At 45.7% G+C, this 17,994-nt stretch overlaps 1 protein-coding gene across 6 annotated transcripts in view; it reads left to right on the plus strand.

The window, feature by feature from the left end:
* Nucleotides 1–17,994, plus strand: part of SLCO2B1 (solute carrier organic anion transporter family member 2B1) — a 220,203-nt gene that overhangs the window by 131,055 nt on the left and 71,154 nt on the right. For all 6 annotated transcript variants that reach the window (XM_077451192.1, XM_077451194.1, XM_077451191.1 and 3 more), the window contains exons 5-7: nt 5,368–5,589; nt 11,445–11,543; nt 14,458–14,588. In XM_077451192.1, the coding sequence (XP_077307318.1) occupies nt 5,368–5,589; nt 11,445–11,543; nt 14,458–14,588 (452 nt within the window). The remainder of the gene's footprint in view (nt 1–5,367; nt 5,590–11,444; nt 11,544–14,457; nt 14,589–17,994) is intronic.

Genomic DNA, 17,994 nt, shown 5'->3' on the forward strand with positions numbered 1-17,994 from the left:
ATCACCAGCACCAACATTTCGTTAATCACCTGCACCAACATTAAACCCACCACCAGCACAAATATTTCATCCAGCACCAACATAACATCCTCCACCAGCCCCAACATTACATCCATCCCCAGCACCAACATTACATCCATCCCCAGCACCAACATTACATCCATCACCAGCACATACATTACATCCATCACCATCCCCAACATTACATCCATCACCAGCACCAACATTACATCCATCACCAGCACCAACATTACATCCATCACCAGCACATACATTACATCCATCACCAGCACATACATTACATCCATCCCCAGCACCAACATTACATCCATCCTCAGCACCAACATTACATCCATCACCAGCACCAACATTACATCCATCACCAGCACATACATTACATCCATCACCAGCACCAACATTACATCCATCCCCAGCACCAACATTACATCCATCACCAGCACCAACATTACATCCATCACCAGCACATACATTACATCCATCACCAGCACATACATTACATCCATCCCCAGCACCAACATTACATCCATCCTCAGCACCAACATTACATCCATCACCAGCACCAACATTACATCCATCACCAGCACATACATTACATCCATCACCAGCACCAACATTACATCCATCACCTGCACCAACATTACATCCATCACCAGCAACAACATGACACTCACCATGAGCACCAGCGTTTCTTCCATCACCAATGTTTCTTCCATTGCCAGCACTTACATTACAACCACCCCTAGCATCAACATTACATCCATCACCTGCACCAACCTAAAAATCAATCATTAGCACCAACATTTCATCCACCAACTGCACCAACATAACATCCACCACCAGAATCAACATTCCATGCACCAACATTACTTCCATCACCAGCACCAACATGACACCCACCATCAGCACCAACGTTTTATTCATCACTTGTACAAATATTTTGTCCATCACAAGCACTAACATTCATTCATCATCAGCATCAACATAACATCTATCACCTGCATCAAACATATTTATCAACAGCACCAACAATACATCCATCACCGGCACCAACAATACATCCATCACCGGCACCAACAATACATCCATCACCGGCACCAACAATACATCCATCACCGGCACCAACAATACATCCATCACCGGCACCAACAATATATCCATCACCGGCACCAACATGGCACCCACCATCAGCACCGTTTATTCTATCACCAGAATGCACATTTCTTCCATTGGCAGCACATTACCACCACCACCAGCATCAACATTACTTCCATCACCTACACAAACCTAAAAAGCTTTTACTAGCACCAACATTTCATCCACCACCTACACCAACACTAAACCCACCACCAGCACAAATATTTCATCCAGCACCAGCAACAACATAACATCCTTCACCAACATTCCATCCACCAAGAGGCACCAACAGAACTTCCATCACCTGCACCCACATTACATCCATCACCAGCTCCAACATTACATCCATCACCAGCACCAACATTACATCCATCACCTGCACAAACATGACATCAATCACCATCCCCAACATTACATCCATCACCAGCTCCAACATTACATCCATCACCAGCACCAACAATACATCCATCACCAACATCAACATTACATCCATCACCAGCACCAACATTACATCCATCACCAGCATCAACATTACATCCACCACCAGCATCAACATTACATCCATCACCAGCATCAACATTACATCCATCACCAGCACCAACATTACATCCATCACCAGCACCAACATTACATCCATCACCAGCACCAACAATACATCCATCACCTGCACAAACATTACATCCATCACCAGCACCAACATTACATCCATCACCAGCACCAACATTACACCCATCACCAGCACCAACATTACATCCATCACCAGCTCCAACATTACATCCATCACCAGCACCAACATTACATCCATCACCAGCACCAACATTACATCCATCACCAGCACCAACATTACACCCATCACCAGCACCAACATTACATCCATCACCATCCCCAACATTACACCCATCACCAGCACCAACATTACATCCATCACCAGCACCAACAATACATCCATCACCAGCACCAACATTACATCCATCACCATCCCCAACATTACATCCATCACCAGCACCAACATTACATCTATCACCTGCACAAACATTACATCCATCACTGACACCAACATTACATCCATCACCAGCACCAACATTACATCCATCACTGACACCAACATTACATCCATCACCAGCACCAACATTACATCAATCACCTGAACCAACATTACATCCATCACCTGCACAAACATGACATCGATCACCAGCACCAACATTACATCCATCACCAACACCAACATTACATCCATCACCAGCTCCAACATTACATCCATCACCAGCACCAACATTACATCCATCACCAGCACCAACATTACATCCATCACCAGCTCCAACATTACATCCATCACCAACATCAACATTACATCCATCACCAGCACCAACATTACATCCATCACCAGCACCAACATTACATCCATCACCAGCACCAACATTACATCCATCACCAGCACCAACATTACATCCATCACCAGCACCAACATTATATCCATCACCAGCACCAACATTACATCCATCACCATCCCCAACATTACATCCATCACCAGCACCAACATTACATCCATCACCAACATCAACATTACATCCATCACCAGCACCAACATTACATCCATCACCAGCACCAACATTACATCCATCACCAGCACCAACATTACATCCATCACCAACATCAACATTACATCCATCACCAGCACCAACATTACATCCATCACCAGCACCAACATTACATCCATCACCAGCACAAACATGACATCGATCACCAGCACCAACATTACATCCATCACCAGCACCAACATTACATCCATCACCAGCACCAACATTACATCCATCACCAACATCAACATTACATCCATCACCAACATCAACATTACATCCATCACCAGCACCAACATTACATCTATCACCTGCACAAACATTACATCCATCACTGACACCAACATTACATCCATCCCCAGCACCAACATTACATCCATCACTGACACCAACATTACATCCATCACCAGCACCAACATTACATCCATCACTGACACCAACATTACATCCATCACCAGCACCAACATTACATCAATCACCTGAACCAACATTACATCCATCACCTGCACAAACATGACATCGATCACCAGCACCAACATTACATCCATCACCAGCACCAACATTACATCCATCACCAGCTCCAACATTACATCCATCACCAGCACCAACATTACATCCATCACTGACACCAACATTACATCCATCACCAGCACCAACATTACATCAATCACCTGAACCAACATGACATCGATCACCAGCACCAACATTACATCCATCACCTGCACAAACATGACATCGATCACCAGCACCAACATTACATCCATCACCTGCACAAACATGACATCGATCACCAGCACCAACATTACATCCATCACCAGCTCCAACATTACATCCATCACCAACATCAACATTACATCCATCACCAGCACCAACATTACATCCATCACCAGCACCAACATTACATCCATCACCAGCACCAACATTACATCCATCACCAGCACCAACATTACATCCATCACCAGCACCAACATTATATCCATCACCAGCACCAACATTACATCCATCACCATCCCCAACATTACATCCATCACCAGCACCAACATTACATCCATCACCAGCACCAACATTACATCCATCACCAGCACCAACATTACATCCATCACCAGCACCAACATTATATCCATCACCAGCACCAACATTACATCCATCACCATCCCCAACATTACATCCATCACCAACATCAACATTACATCCATCACCAGCACCAACATTACATCCATCACCAGCACCAACATTACATCCATCACCAGCACCAACATTACATCCATCACCAACATCAACATTACATCCATCACCAGCACCAACATTACATCCATCACCAGCACCAACATTACATCCATCACCAGCACCAACATTACATCCATCACCAGCATCAACATTACATCCATCACCAGCACCAACATTACATCCATCACCAGCATCAACATTACATCCATCACCAACATCAACATTACATCCATCACCAGCATCAACATTACATCCATCACCAACATCAACATTACATCCATCACCAGCATCAACATTACATCCATCACCAGCACCAACATTACATCCATCACCAACATCAACATTACATCCATCACCAGCACCAACATTACATCCATCACCAGCACCAACATTACATCCATCACCAGCATCAACATTACATCCATCACCAACACCAACATTACATCCATCACCAGCACCAACATTACATCCATCACCAGCACCAACATTACATCCATCACCAACATCAACATTACATCCATCACCAGCACCAACATTACATCCATCACCAGCACCAACATTACATCCATCACCAACATCAACATTACATCTATCACCTGCACAAACATTACATCCATCACTGACACCAACATTACATCCATCACCAGCACCAACATGACACTCACCATCACCAACATTTCTTCCATTGCCAGCACTAACACTACAACCTCCACCAGCATGAACATTACATCCATCACCTACAGCAATATAAATATCAATCACTAGCACCAACATATCATCTACCAACTGCGCCACCATTAATCCCACCACCAGCACAAATATTTCATCAATCACCTGCACCCACATTAAATACACCACAAGCACCAACATAACATTCTCCACCAGCATCAACATTACATCCATCACCAGCACCAAACATATCATTCATCACCAGCATCAACATTTCATCCATCACCAACATCAACATGCCACCCACCACCAGAACAAATGATTCATCCATCACCAACATTACATCCACCATCAGCATCAATATTACATCCACCACCATCATCAACATTACATCCACCACCATCATCAACATTACATCCACCACCAGCACCAACATTACATCCATCACCTGCAATGACATTACATCCTCCATTATCCTGGACATTCTGCATACATATTTTGGCTATTTAGCTGTTTTCCATTATTGTTGTTAAAGTATGTAAAATGTGTAGTTTTAGATATGGACTTGTGGCAGGCAGAACCCCCGAGTACATTCAGTACTATCCTTGCTGCCTATACCTGCTGCCTGTTGCAACAGAGTTTTTATGGTTCTCCTCTTCCTGAGGCTCATGGGGGTTGGGGTTCTGATTAGGGCTGACATTCAAATCATTCAATCTTGTATATTTTTCCATCTTTTTAGGTGTCTACAGCAACATAACTGATGTTTGCCAGCCTGGCATATCCAGTCTGGAGGATAGCCACGACCAATGTGTCATAAAGATGGGCAAAGAGAACCGAAACGTTCTGTCCATCCTCTTCATTGGCCAGATCCTGCTGGGTATAGGTGGGGTGCCTATCCAGCCATTTGGAATATCATATATTGATGATTACGCCAGTAAGAGGAACTCGCCTCTATACATAGGTAAGAGGGTAGGGAAAGTTTGGTTAGTGTGTTGCTTCTCAAATATTTTTGAGATATCAATGTACCTTTAACGGAGTGGTATTCTTTGAATATGATTGTTTTCTGAGATCTGTATGTGGATAGGACATGTAATGAACATATGAATAGCTTTGTTCTCTCAGGTATTTATTTATAATTTTTCTTAAGTGGGGATGAGCTTGCGATTCAATTGGAACATAGGTTTGGGTAGAACTTTGCTTGTTTAGCCCTTCCTATGAATGCTGGGCTTTCACCCTGTTCAACAAGACCCAACCCTCATATATAGTAGCATATAAGGGACAGTTGGCGGGATAGAGGAGTGCAAGGGGAAGTTAGGCGATATAGAAAACTGTAAGGAACAGTTGAAGTTTAAGGATAAAAAAGTGTAAGGAGCAGTTGAGGTGGAAGGATAAAAAGTGTAAGGGACAGTTGGGGTGGAAGGATAAAAAGTGTAAGGGACAGTTGGGGTAGACAGGAAAGTTTAAGGGACAGTTGGGGGGAAGAAGGTAAAGAAGCATAAGGGACAGTTGGGGTAGATAGAGAACTGTAAGGGACAGGTGGAGTAGATAGAGAACTGTAAGGGACAGTTGAGGTTGGTGGAGATAAAGAAGTGTAAATGACAATTGAGGAGATAGAGAACTGTAAGGAACAGTTCAGGTGGGTGATAAAAAAAAATACAAGGGGAAGTTGGGGAAGATAGAGAAGTGTAAGGGGCAGTTGGGTTTTTGGGGGATAAAAAAAGTGTGAGGGACAGTGGAGGTAAATAGAGAACTGTAAGGGACAGTTGAGGCGAGGGGGGAGATAAAGAATTGTAAGGGGCAGTTGGGGTATATAGTGGTAAATAGAGGTTTGAGGGACAGTTGAGATTGGGGGGTATAAATAAGTGTAAGGAACACTTGGGGTAGGGGAGGATAAAGAAGTGTAAGGGACATTTGGGAAAGGTGGAGAACTGTAAGGGACAGTTAAGTGAGGGGGATAAAGAACTGTAAGGGTGAGTTGGTGTAGATAAGGACAATTAGGAGGAGAGAAAGAAACTGTAAGGGACAATTGACGTGAAGGGGTGTATAAAACTGTAAGGAACCGTTGGCAAAGATTGAGAAGAGTGAGGGACAGTTGGTGAGACATAGAGCTGTAAGTGACAGCTGGGGGCGGGGGGGTGAAGTGTAAGGGACAGTTGGGGAGATAGAGATGTTTAAGGGACAGTTAGATTGGCATAGAGAAGTGTAAGGGACTGTTGGGGTAGATAGAAAACTGTAAGGGACAGTTGGGGCCGTAGAATAAAGAATTCTAAGGGACAGTTGGGGTAGAGAGAAAATTGTAAGAGACTGTTGAGGCGGGGGGGATAAAGAAGTGTAAGGGACAGTTGGCGGGGGGACTATAAAGGACAGTTGAGGTTGGGGGAGGGGAGTAAACCAGTGTAAGGGACAGTTGAGGTAGATAGAGAACAGTTGAGGTTAGGGGAGGGGATAATGAAGTGTAAGGAACAGTTTGGGTAAATAGAGAACTAAAGGAGAGTTGAGGTGAGGAGGAATAAAGAAGTGTAAGGGTGAGTTGGGGTAGATAAGGACAATTAGGAGGAGATAGAGAAACTGAAGGGGTGTATAAAAGTGTAAGGTGAGACAGAGAACTGTAAGTGACAGTTGGGGGCATGGGGGGGGGGGGGGGGGGTGAAGCGAAATGCCCCGTACACATGAGCGGACTTTTCGACATCCAAACTCCGACGGACTGAGTCCGTCAGACTATCCGATCGTGTGTGGGCTGCAACGGACTTTAGCTTCGCTAAAGTCTGACGGACTTTAGAAATGAAGCATGCTTCAAATTTTCCCGACGGAACTCCGCCGGACCCGGTCCCCTTCGAAAAATTTGCTCGTGTGTGTGCTACTCCGACGGACTAAAACCGACGCTAGGGCAGCTATTGGCTACTGTCTATGAACTTCCTACGTCGAATCCAGTCGTACGTCATCACGTTCGACTCCGTCGGAGTTTGGTGTGATGGTGTGTGGTCAAGTCCGTTCGGTCGAAAAGTCCGCCAGAACTCCGTCGGAACTCCGTCGGAACTCTGGCGGAACTCCTTTGGAGGTCTGTCAGACTTAATCCCTCTCGTGTGTACGGGGCATAAGGAACCCTTGGGGGAAATAGAGAGGTTTAATGGACAGTTGGATGGGGACAGAAAAGTGTAAAGGACTGTTGGGTTAGATAAAAAATTTTAAGGGACAGTTGAGTTGGAGGGATAAAGACGTCTAAGAGACAGTTGGGGGCAGACTATAAGGGACAACTGAGGTTGGGGGGGGGATAAAGAAGCGTAATGCCCCGTACACACGAGAGGGATTAAGTCTGACAGACCTCCAAAGGAGTTCCGCCGGAGTTCCGCCGGAGTTCCGACGGAGTTCTGGCGGACTTTTCGACCGAACGGACTTGACCACACACCATCACACCAAACTCCGACGGAGTCGAACGTGATGACGTACGACTGGATTCGACGTAGGAAGTTCATAGACAGTAGCCAATAGCTGCCCTAGCGTCGGTTTTAGTCCGTCGGAGTAGCACACACACGAGCGAATTTTTCGAAGGGGACCGGGTCCGGCGGAGTTCCGTCTGGAAAATTTGAAGCATGCTTCATTTCTAAAGTCCGTTGCAACCCACACACGATCGGATAGTCTGACGGACTCAGTCCGTCGGAGTTTGGATGTCGAAAAGTCCGCTCGTGTGTACGGGGCATTAGGGACATTTGAGGTTGGGGAACTAAATAAGTGTTAAGGGACAGTTAGGGTAGATAGAGAACTTTAAGGCACAGTTGAGGTTGGAGGGTTAAAAACGTGTAAGGGACAGTTGGGGTTGGTAGAGCAATAAGGAATAGTTGTAGTTGAAGGGGAGAAACAAGTGTAAGGAGCAGTTGGGGTAGATAGAGAACTGTAAGGGACAGTTGAGGTTGGGGGAATAAAGAAGTGTAAGGGACAATTGGAGTAGATAGAGAACTTTAAGGGACAGTTGAGGTTGAGGGACTAAAGAAGTGTAAGGGACAGTTGGGGTAGATATAGAACTATAAGGGATAGTTGCAGTTGAAGGAGAGAAAGAAGTGTGAGGGACAGTTGGGGTAAATAGAGCACTGTAAGGAACAGTTGAGGGGATGTAGAAGTACAAAAAAACATTATAGGGGGATGAGGATACCCACAGGGGCCACTAGAGAAAACCTTTTGCATCCCTTTTAAGTGTACGTCTCTTTCGGAAGAGGCCTCTTGTCCTTTGCTTTGGTAGTTTCTTCTTGTTTTTAGGTGGATTGTGTAATCTGCCTGCCTTTATAGAGGGCTATGTAATATGAATATTACAATTATTTCATGGTGGGCATGATGGGATATCTGGCAGATTTCTCGGTCAGTCACTTCTATTTTCAGTCCTATTTGATTTCTGTCTCACTTCTCGGATTCTCAAATTATTAACCTCAGTGAACCTAATAAACTCTAACATCTCATCCTCTTTCTGTATCTCTCTACGTAGGTTTCTTCCCTGACTCACTAATTACTGTTCCTCATTGAGAAGCTAGAAAAGAAGGCCTCTCTATGGCCCTGCAATCCAAATTGACAACCTCCATGAATATCAGCACCTCTTGTTCCCCAAGCCTTGGCAGCTTAGATGCCATGGTCTGGGGTTACCACGAGCATTGTGAGGGTTTCACGGCTTTGCAGAGATACTGAAAGGTCTGTTGTTTTCAATCAGAAAGATCTTGATTGATAACAGAGAGATAAGGATCACCAAAGGACAACTACTGTGCAACACACGGCTGCATATGTGATAAACAAATGTGGATACCCCAAGTATAGGCATACCTTGCAACTGAATCCCTTGGGATAGTCCCGGGATTTAAATAAAATCCTGGGGATCTACAGGTCCAGGACATGTCCAGGAGCCAAGTGCCTGAACACTTGTTTAGGACTTAGCTCTGGATCTGTGCAGGTATTGCTGGACAGAGTGATCTCCTTCCCAACGTTGTCCGCATAGTTCCCACGATGACATGACCAAGAGGAGCAGAGCAATGCAGAGGTGTGGGGACCACTACCACGGACCGCCAATGATAAAAGAGAGTATAGGTTTTTATACTGCCACTGACCACCAATGGTGGGGGAGAAGAGGGCTTTTTACTGCAACCAACCACCAATGTTGGAGGAGAGGGGTGTTCTTTACTGCCACTGACCACCAGTGATGAGAGACGGGAGGGTTTTCACTGCCACTGACCACTCATGATGAGGGAGAGGGGGATATACAACGTCACTGATTAGCAATGATGCCACGGACCATGATTGATGGGGGAAAGGGGGATTTTAATGCCACTGATGAACCAGTGTTAGGGGATAGGGTTTTTTTTTTTACTGCCACTGACCACCAATGATGAGAGGCAGGAGGGTTTTTAACTGCCACTGACCACTAATGATGAGGGAGAGGGGGATATATAATGTCACTGATTATCAATGATGGAGGGGAGGGTTGCTCTTTACTGCCACTGACCACCAATGATGGGAGGTGGTCGAGTTTTTTTTACTGCCACTGTCTATCCATGATGGTAGAGATGGGACTGGTAGCTGCGACTGATCACCAATGGGAAGAGGGGGGCTTTTGAGTTCCACTGACCACCAATGATGGGAGAGAGGAGGCTTTTTACTGCCACTGCCCATCAATGATGGGGTAGAGGGTTACTTTTTACTGCCAATGATCATGAATGATGGGGGACAGGGGGGCTTTTAATGCCACAGACCATGAATGATGGGGGAGAGGGGGATTTTAATGCCACTGATGAACCGGGGATAGGGGGCTTCTTTACTGCCACTGATCATCAATGATGGGGGAGAGGGGAGGCTTTTTACTGTCACTGGCCATAAATAATGGAGGAGAGGGATTTTTTTTAGTGCCATTGATGGACCAATGGTGGGGGACATGGGGGCTTTTTACTGCCATTGGTCATGAATCATGGGGGAGAGAAGGGCTTTTTACTGTCACAGACCACCAATGGTGGAGGAGAGGAAGGCTTTTTAATGCCCTTGGACATCAATGATGGTGGAGAATGGGCTTTTTATGGACACTGAACAAGAATGAGGGGGTCTTTCTAATGCCACTGACCATTTCACTCTGTATGCCATATTGTATGATACATACTACTAACCATTGCACTATGTATGCCATATTGTATGTTACATACTACTGACCATTGCACTATGTATGCCATATTGTACTGACCATTGCACTCTGCGCTATAATCTATGTTGCAATGTATAGCAAGAAGGACTGGGGCATATGTGTGTGATGTATATATTAAACTGATAAAAACATCACCAATACCTCTTTAAACAACACCTAGCTTTCATCACAACAGCCACAAGTGCTGTCACACCTTGGTGGCACATTGCCCATTGGGTTGTATTTTATTGTGCCCTACCCCATCTTCTACAGCGTGCAAAAGAATGCTCTCACCGGTGACCAGGGCTGTCTACCCTGACACATCACTACCCACCTAATAGTGAAGCCCTCCCCGTTTTAGAAGTGGTCATCAGTAGGCTAACCCCTGGCTGGAAAAATGGTCCTTCTGCCACTGATCTTAATAGGAAAGGAATCTTATATCAGAAAAAGGATATATGCCCATCCACCAGCATGGCCATGGCTTCCATCCATCCCCTTCACATGGATGTACCACTTGTAATAGTGGCTGTCTGAGTACACCATGAGGGGACAATATGCTTGTGGGTCAAGGTCTTAGATAGCCCACTTGAGCAGTAATATACTGTATATGAGCATGAACATGTCTGGAGAAAATCAGCTGTGTAATATTCTGTGTTTCTTCCACATTTCAGGAATACTCTTTGCGGTGACGGTGATGGGGCCTGGGGTCGCCTTCATCCTTGGGTCGGCCATGCTGCGTTACTACGTAGACATAGACAAGATCCCAGCCAGTGAGTACCTGTATGCCATCCATCCTGGGTACCATCATCCTGAGAACTACCAGAGTAGATAAGGTGTGATGGGGAGTGAATTGGGGATCTCTACTATTCTGCCGTCTCATCCTACCGGATGATGTGTGCGGTGACAGCTCAGCAAATGTGACTTTGGTCTGGCTTTAAGGTCTTGGTCCTCTCCACTCACACAGGGCACAAAGACACAGAGCTCTGCTAACACAGGGAGCACAGCACGACAAAGGGTCCCCAAAGCACCCTGGGTTATCTAAGAAGACATCAAAGCAGACACAGCTTGCTTTCAAGCTCCCTTTGTCTGATTGAATCCTCTTCCTGTATTATTTGTTGTAATGGCTCATTGAGTAAAGGGAATTGTTTAGTGTAGGAGAGGAAAACAAAGACTTGGGATTTAAATCACTTGAGTCCAGTTCTCTTTCATAAGTAAGTGACTTGGAATAATTATCCGGAGCCCAGGGTCGCCTTCATCCTTGGGTCGGCCATGCTGCATTACTACGTAGACATAGACAAGATCCCAGACAGCGAGCACGTGTATGCCATCAGTCCTGGGTACCATCATCCTGAGAACTACCAGAGTAGATGAGGTGTGATGGGGAGTGCATTGGGGATCTCTACTATTTAGCACAACAAAGGGTCCCCAAAGCACCCCGGGTTATCTAAGAAGACATTAAAGCAGACACAGCTTGCTTTCCAGCTCCCTTTGTCTGATTGAAACCTCCTCCTGTATTGTTTGTTGTAATGGCTCATTGAGTAAAGGGAATTGTTTAGCGTAGGAGAGGAAAATAATTTAAATCACTTGAGTCCAGTTCTCTTTCATAAGTCAGTGACTTGGAATAATTATTCGGAGCCCGGGGTCGCCTTCATCCTTGGGTCAGCCATGCTGCATTACTACAAAGACATAGACAAGATCCCAGCCAGTAAGTACCTGTATGCCATCAGTCTTGGGCACCATCATCCTGAGAACTACCAGAGTAGATGAGGTATGATGGGGAGTGAATTGGGGATCTCTACCATTCTGCCGTCTCATCCTACCGGATGATGTGTGCGGTGACAGCTCAGCAAATTTGACTTCAATCTGGCTTTAAGGTCTCGGTCTTCTCCCCTCACACAGGGCACAAAGACACAGAGCTCTGCTAACACAGGGAGCGCAGCATGACACAGGGCCCCCAAAGCACCCTGGGTTATCTAAGAAGACATCAAAGCAGACACAGCTTGCTTTCAAGCTCCCTTTGTCTGATTGAAACCTCCTCCTGTATTGTTTGTTGTAATGGCTCATTGAGTAAAGGGAATTGTTTAGCGTAAGAGAGGAAAACAAAGACTTGGGCTTTAAATCACTTGAGTCCAGTTCTTTTTCATAAGTCAGTGACTTGGAATAACTATCCGGAGCCCGGGGTCGCCTTCATCCTTGGGTCGGCCATGCTGCGTTACTACGTAGAAATAGACAAGATCCCAGCCAGTGAGTACCTGTATACCATCAGTCCTGGGCACCATCATCCTGAGAACTACCAGAGTAGATGAGGTATGATGGGGAGTGAATTGGGGATCCCTACTATTCTGCCGTCTCATCCTACCGGATGGTGTGTGCAGTGACAGCTCAGCAAATGTGACTTCGATCTGGCTTTAAGGTCTCGGTCCTCTCCCCTTACACAGGCCACAAAGACATAGAGCTTTGCTAACACAGGGAGCACAGTGCGACAAAGGGTCCCCAAAGCACCCTGGGTTATCTAATAAGACATCAAAGCAGACACAGCTTGCTTTCCAGCTCCCTTTGTCTGATTGAAACCTCCTCCTGTATTGTTTGTTGTAATGGCTCATTGAGTAAAGGGAATTGTTTAGTGTAGGAGAGGAAAACAAAGACTTGGGATTTAAATCACTTGAGTCCAGTTATCTTTCATAAATCAGTGACCTGGAATAATTATCCAGAGCCTGGGGTCGCCTTCATCCTTGGGTCGGCCATGCTGCGTTACTACGTAGACATAGACAAGATCCCAGCCAGTGAGTATCTGTATGCCATCAGTCCTGGGTACCATCATCCTGACAACTACCAGAGTAGATGAGGTGTGATGGGGAGTGAATTGGGGATCTCTACTTTTCTGCCATCTCAGCCTACCGGTTGATGTGTGCGGTGGGCCCCCAAAGCACACTGGGTTATCTGCTGCGTTACTATGTAGACATAGACAAGATCCCAGCCAGTGAGTACCTGTATGCCATCAATCCTAGGTACCATCATCCTGAGAACTACCAGAGTAGATGAGGTGTGATGGGGAGTGAATTGGGGATCTCTACTTTTCTGCCATCTCAGCCTACCGGTTGATGTGTGCGGTGGGCCCCCAAAGCACACTGGGTTATCTGCTGCGTTACTATGTAGACATAGACAAGATCCCAGCCAGTGAGTACCTGTATGCCATCAGTCCTGGGTACCATCATCCTGAGAACTACCAGAGTAGATGAGGTGTGATGGGAAGTGCATTGGGGATCTCTACTATTCAGCACAACAAAGGGTCCCCAAAGCACCCTGGGTTATCTAATAAGACATCAAAGCAGACACAGTTTGCTTTCCAGCTCCCCTTGTCTGATTGAAACCTCCTCCTGTATTGCTTGTTGCAATGGCTCATTGAGTAAAGGGAATTGTTTAGCGTAGGAGAGGAAAACAAAGACTTGGGCTTTAAATCACTTGAGTCCAGTTCTCTTCCATAAGTCAGTGACTTGGAATAATCATCCGGAGCAGGTGTTCCTTCTTCCCTGGCTGCATGCTTGTCTTGTGTTTGGGGTTTTGTAGATAGTAATGGCCACGGCATCTCTGATTTTATGAGGGGACGGCTAGGTGGTATCTCTAATAAATCTTGGTACGTATGCAGGCAGCAAACATGAATATTGTCACCGATCTCTTCCACAGACGAGATTACGCTCACCCCGAGTGACCCTCGCTGGATCGGAGCCTGGTGGATGGGATTCATTGTGGCGGCCAGTGTGGTGGCCGTGGCCTCCGTCCCGTATTTCTTCTTCCCCAGAGAGATGCCGCAAGAGGTGAGAAACATTCATAGCAGGATATTGACTTACAATGTGGGCTGAAATCAATAATCTACTCAACCATCCTCTTTCCACCATATGATGTTCAGTCTGGACATGAAAACACTCCCAAATTGTTATTTTCCGACAGTCGTATTAGACATTCCTGTTTCCCCGTTATTTGCTGTTCCATATTGGAGTTGGAGTGGTTGGGGGTACCCAATCCATATTGTCTCTGGTAGAGATTTTAAGGGAAACCCCCCACCGATAAAGAAAACTGAGTGCCCCCCCCCCCCAAATCCATTCCAGACCCTTATCTGAGCATGTAGGCCAGGAAAGGGGTGGATGAGCGAGCCACCACCCCCCCTCCCCCTGAACCATATCAGGCCACATGCCCTCAGCTATATTGATGTGGACAAGGGCCTCTTCCCCACAACCCTGGTCGGTGGTTGTGGGGGTCTGCGGGCAAGGGAGTTATTGTAATCTTGAAGCCCGGTTTAACAAGCCCCCAGATCCCGCCCTCCATCTACCTCTCTATGTGAATGAGTATGGGGTACATTGTACCCCTACTCATTCATCAAAAATAGTGTCAAAAAGAAATAAAAACACAAAGACAGTTTTTGACAATTCCTTTATTAAAAAAACAAAAACAATGTCCCCCCGATGTAGATCCATTATCAATCACCCACGCCCCACGACGTTTTTTTCACAATTTTTCACTGCCAGGATTCTTTTGTTTACATTCAGCTGTTAATGGGGGAACCCGAGACAACTGATGACTTTTTAGGTGTCAGTGGAGGAACCTGCTGACAGCTGATGACTTATTGGCTATCAATGGGGGAACCCGCTGACAGCTGATGACTTATTAGCTGTCAATGGTGGAACCTGCTGACAGCTGATGACTTATTGGCTGTCAGTGGTGGAACCCACTGACAGCTGATGACTTATTAGCTGTCAATGGGGGAACCAGCTGACAGCTGATGACTTATTGGCTGTCAATGGGGGAAATGGCTGATAGCTGATGACTTATTAGCTGTCAATGGTGGAATCCACTAACAGCTGATGACTTATTAGCTGTCAGTGATGGAACCCGCTGACAGCAGATGACTTATTGGCTGTCAATGGGGAAACTGGCTGACAGCTGATGACTTATTAGCTGTCAATGGTGGAACCCGCTTACAGCTGATGACTTATTAGCTATCAGTGGTGGAAACCGCTGACAGCTGATGACTTATTGGCTGTCAATGGGGGAACCCACTGACAGCTGATGACTTTTTAGGTGTCAGGGGAGGAACCTGCTGACAGCTGATGACTTATTAGCTGTCAATGGGGGAACCCGCTGACAGCCGATGACTTATTGGCTGTCAATGGGGGAACCGTCTGACAGCTGATGACTTATTGGCTGTCAGTGGTGGAACCTGCTGACAGCTGATGACTTAGCTGTCAATGGGGGAACCCTCTGACAGCTGATGACTTATTGGCTGTCAATGGGGGAAATGGCTGATAGCTGATGACTTATTAGCTGTCAATGGTGGAACCCGCTGACAGCTGATGACTTATTAGCTGTCAGTGGCTGATCCTGCTGACAGCTGATAACTTATTAGCTGTCAATGGTGGAACCCGCTGACAGCTGATGACTTATTAGCTGTCAATGGGGGAACAGGCTGACAGCTGATGATGTTATTGGTTGTTAAGGATGTGGCGGACGGCTTCCTGGCCCACTCCTTAACAACCAGCTATTCTTCACACCAAATTAGAATCGGTCAACTATTAGAAAATGAACAAACGAAACAAAACTAAACTAATAGAATTTCCTAACCAATCCACTAAACAAAATTAGTAACATAACCATTTTATCCGAAACAAAACACATTTTTCCTATCTGCTTGTGTACAACCATTCTTTCTGTTTTTTTCCCTGAACGATTAGTGCCGCCAGCTATAAACCGGCAACACTAATCATTGGGGTTGATTTACTAAAGACAGAAAGACAGAAGTTGTCAGATAAACCTGATTTCTTTTTATGAGGGGGTAAGTAAAACCTTGGACAGAGGGGTGGCGGTGGACGTGGTATACTTGGACAGAGGGGTGGCTGTGGACGTGGTATACTTGGGCAGAGGGCTGGCAGTGGACGTGGTATACTTGGACAGAGGGGTGGCAGTGGACGTGGTATACTTGGACAGAGGGGTGGCGGTGGACATGTTATACTTAGAGAGAGGGGTGGCGGGGGACGTGGTATACTTGGACAGAGGGGTGGCGGTGGACGTGGTATACTTGGACAGAGGGGTGGCGGTGGACATGTTATACTTAGAGAGAGGGGTGGCGGGGGACGTGGTATACTTGGACAGAGGGGTGGCGGTGGACGTGGTATACTTGGACAGAGGGGTGGCGGGGGACGTGGTATACTTGGATTTTGCAAAAGCATTGGATACAGTTCCGCGCACACGGCTCATGTGTAAGGTAAAGTCTACAGGTTTGGAAATATCAGTTTGTAAATGGATAGAAAACTGACTAAAAGACAGAATTCAGAGAGTCGTGGTTAATGATTCTTACTCTGAATGGTGTAAGGTTATCAGTGGTGTACCCCAAGATTCAGTGCTGAGACCCTTACTTTTTAATATCTTTATAAATGATATTGGGTCTGGGATCAAAAGTAACATTTCCGTCTTTGCAGATGACACCGAGCTATGCAGTGGAATAACGTCCTTACAGGATGTCTCCAATTTACAAGCCGACCTCAATGCTCTGTCTAATTGGGCGACTATGTGGCCAATGAGGTTTAATGTTGAGAAATGTAAAGTTCTGCACTTGGGGGCTAAGAATATGCATCATACATGCTAGGGGGAGTACAACTGGGGGAATCCATAGTGGAGAAGGATCTGGAGGAATCCATAGTGGAGAAGGATCTGGGGGTTTTGGTAGATCATAAGCTCAATAATAACATGCAATGCCAAGCTGTGGTTTCCAAAGTGAGCAAAGTCCTTTCCTGTATTAAGAGAGGTATGGACTCCAGAGAGAGAGATATCATTTTGCCCCCCTGTACAAATCATTAGTAAGACCTCATCTGGAATATGCAGTTTTGGGCACCAGTTCTCAAAAAGGATATCGGGGAACTGGAGAAAGTGCAGAGAAGGGCAACCAAACTGATAAGAGGCCTGGAGGAGCTCAGCTATGAGGAAAGATTAGAGGAACTGAATTTATTCTCTCTTGAGAAGAGGAGATTAAGGGGGGATGGTATCAACATGTACAAATATATAAGGGGGATATGATCACCATGTACAAATATATAAGGGGGATATGATCACCATGTACATATATATAAGGGGTTCATATAGTGAACTTAGTGTTGAGTTATTCACTTTACAGTCAACACTGAGAACAAGGGGGCACTCTTTACGTCTAGAGGAAAAGAGATTTCATCTCCA

Source organism: Lithobates pipiens, unplaced genomic scaffold (assembly GCF_037356315.1).
Source record: "Lithobates pipiens isolate NorthernLeopardFrog02 unplaced genomic scaffold, aLitPip1_a1.2 Scaffold_23, whole genome shotgun sequence".
Classification (NCBI taxonomy): domain Eukaryota; kingdom Metazoa; phylum Chordata; class Amphibia; order Anura; family Ranidae; genus Lithobates; species Lithobates pipiens.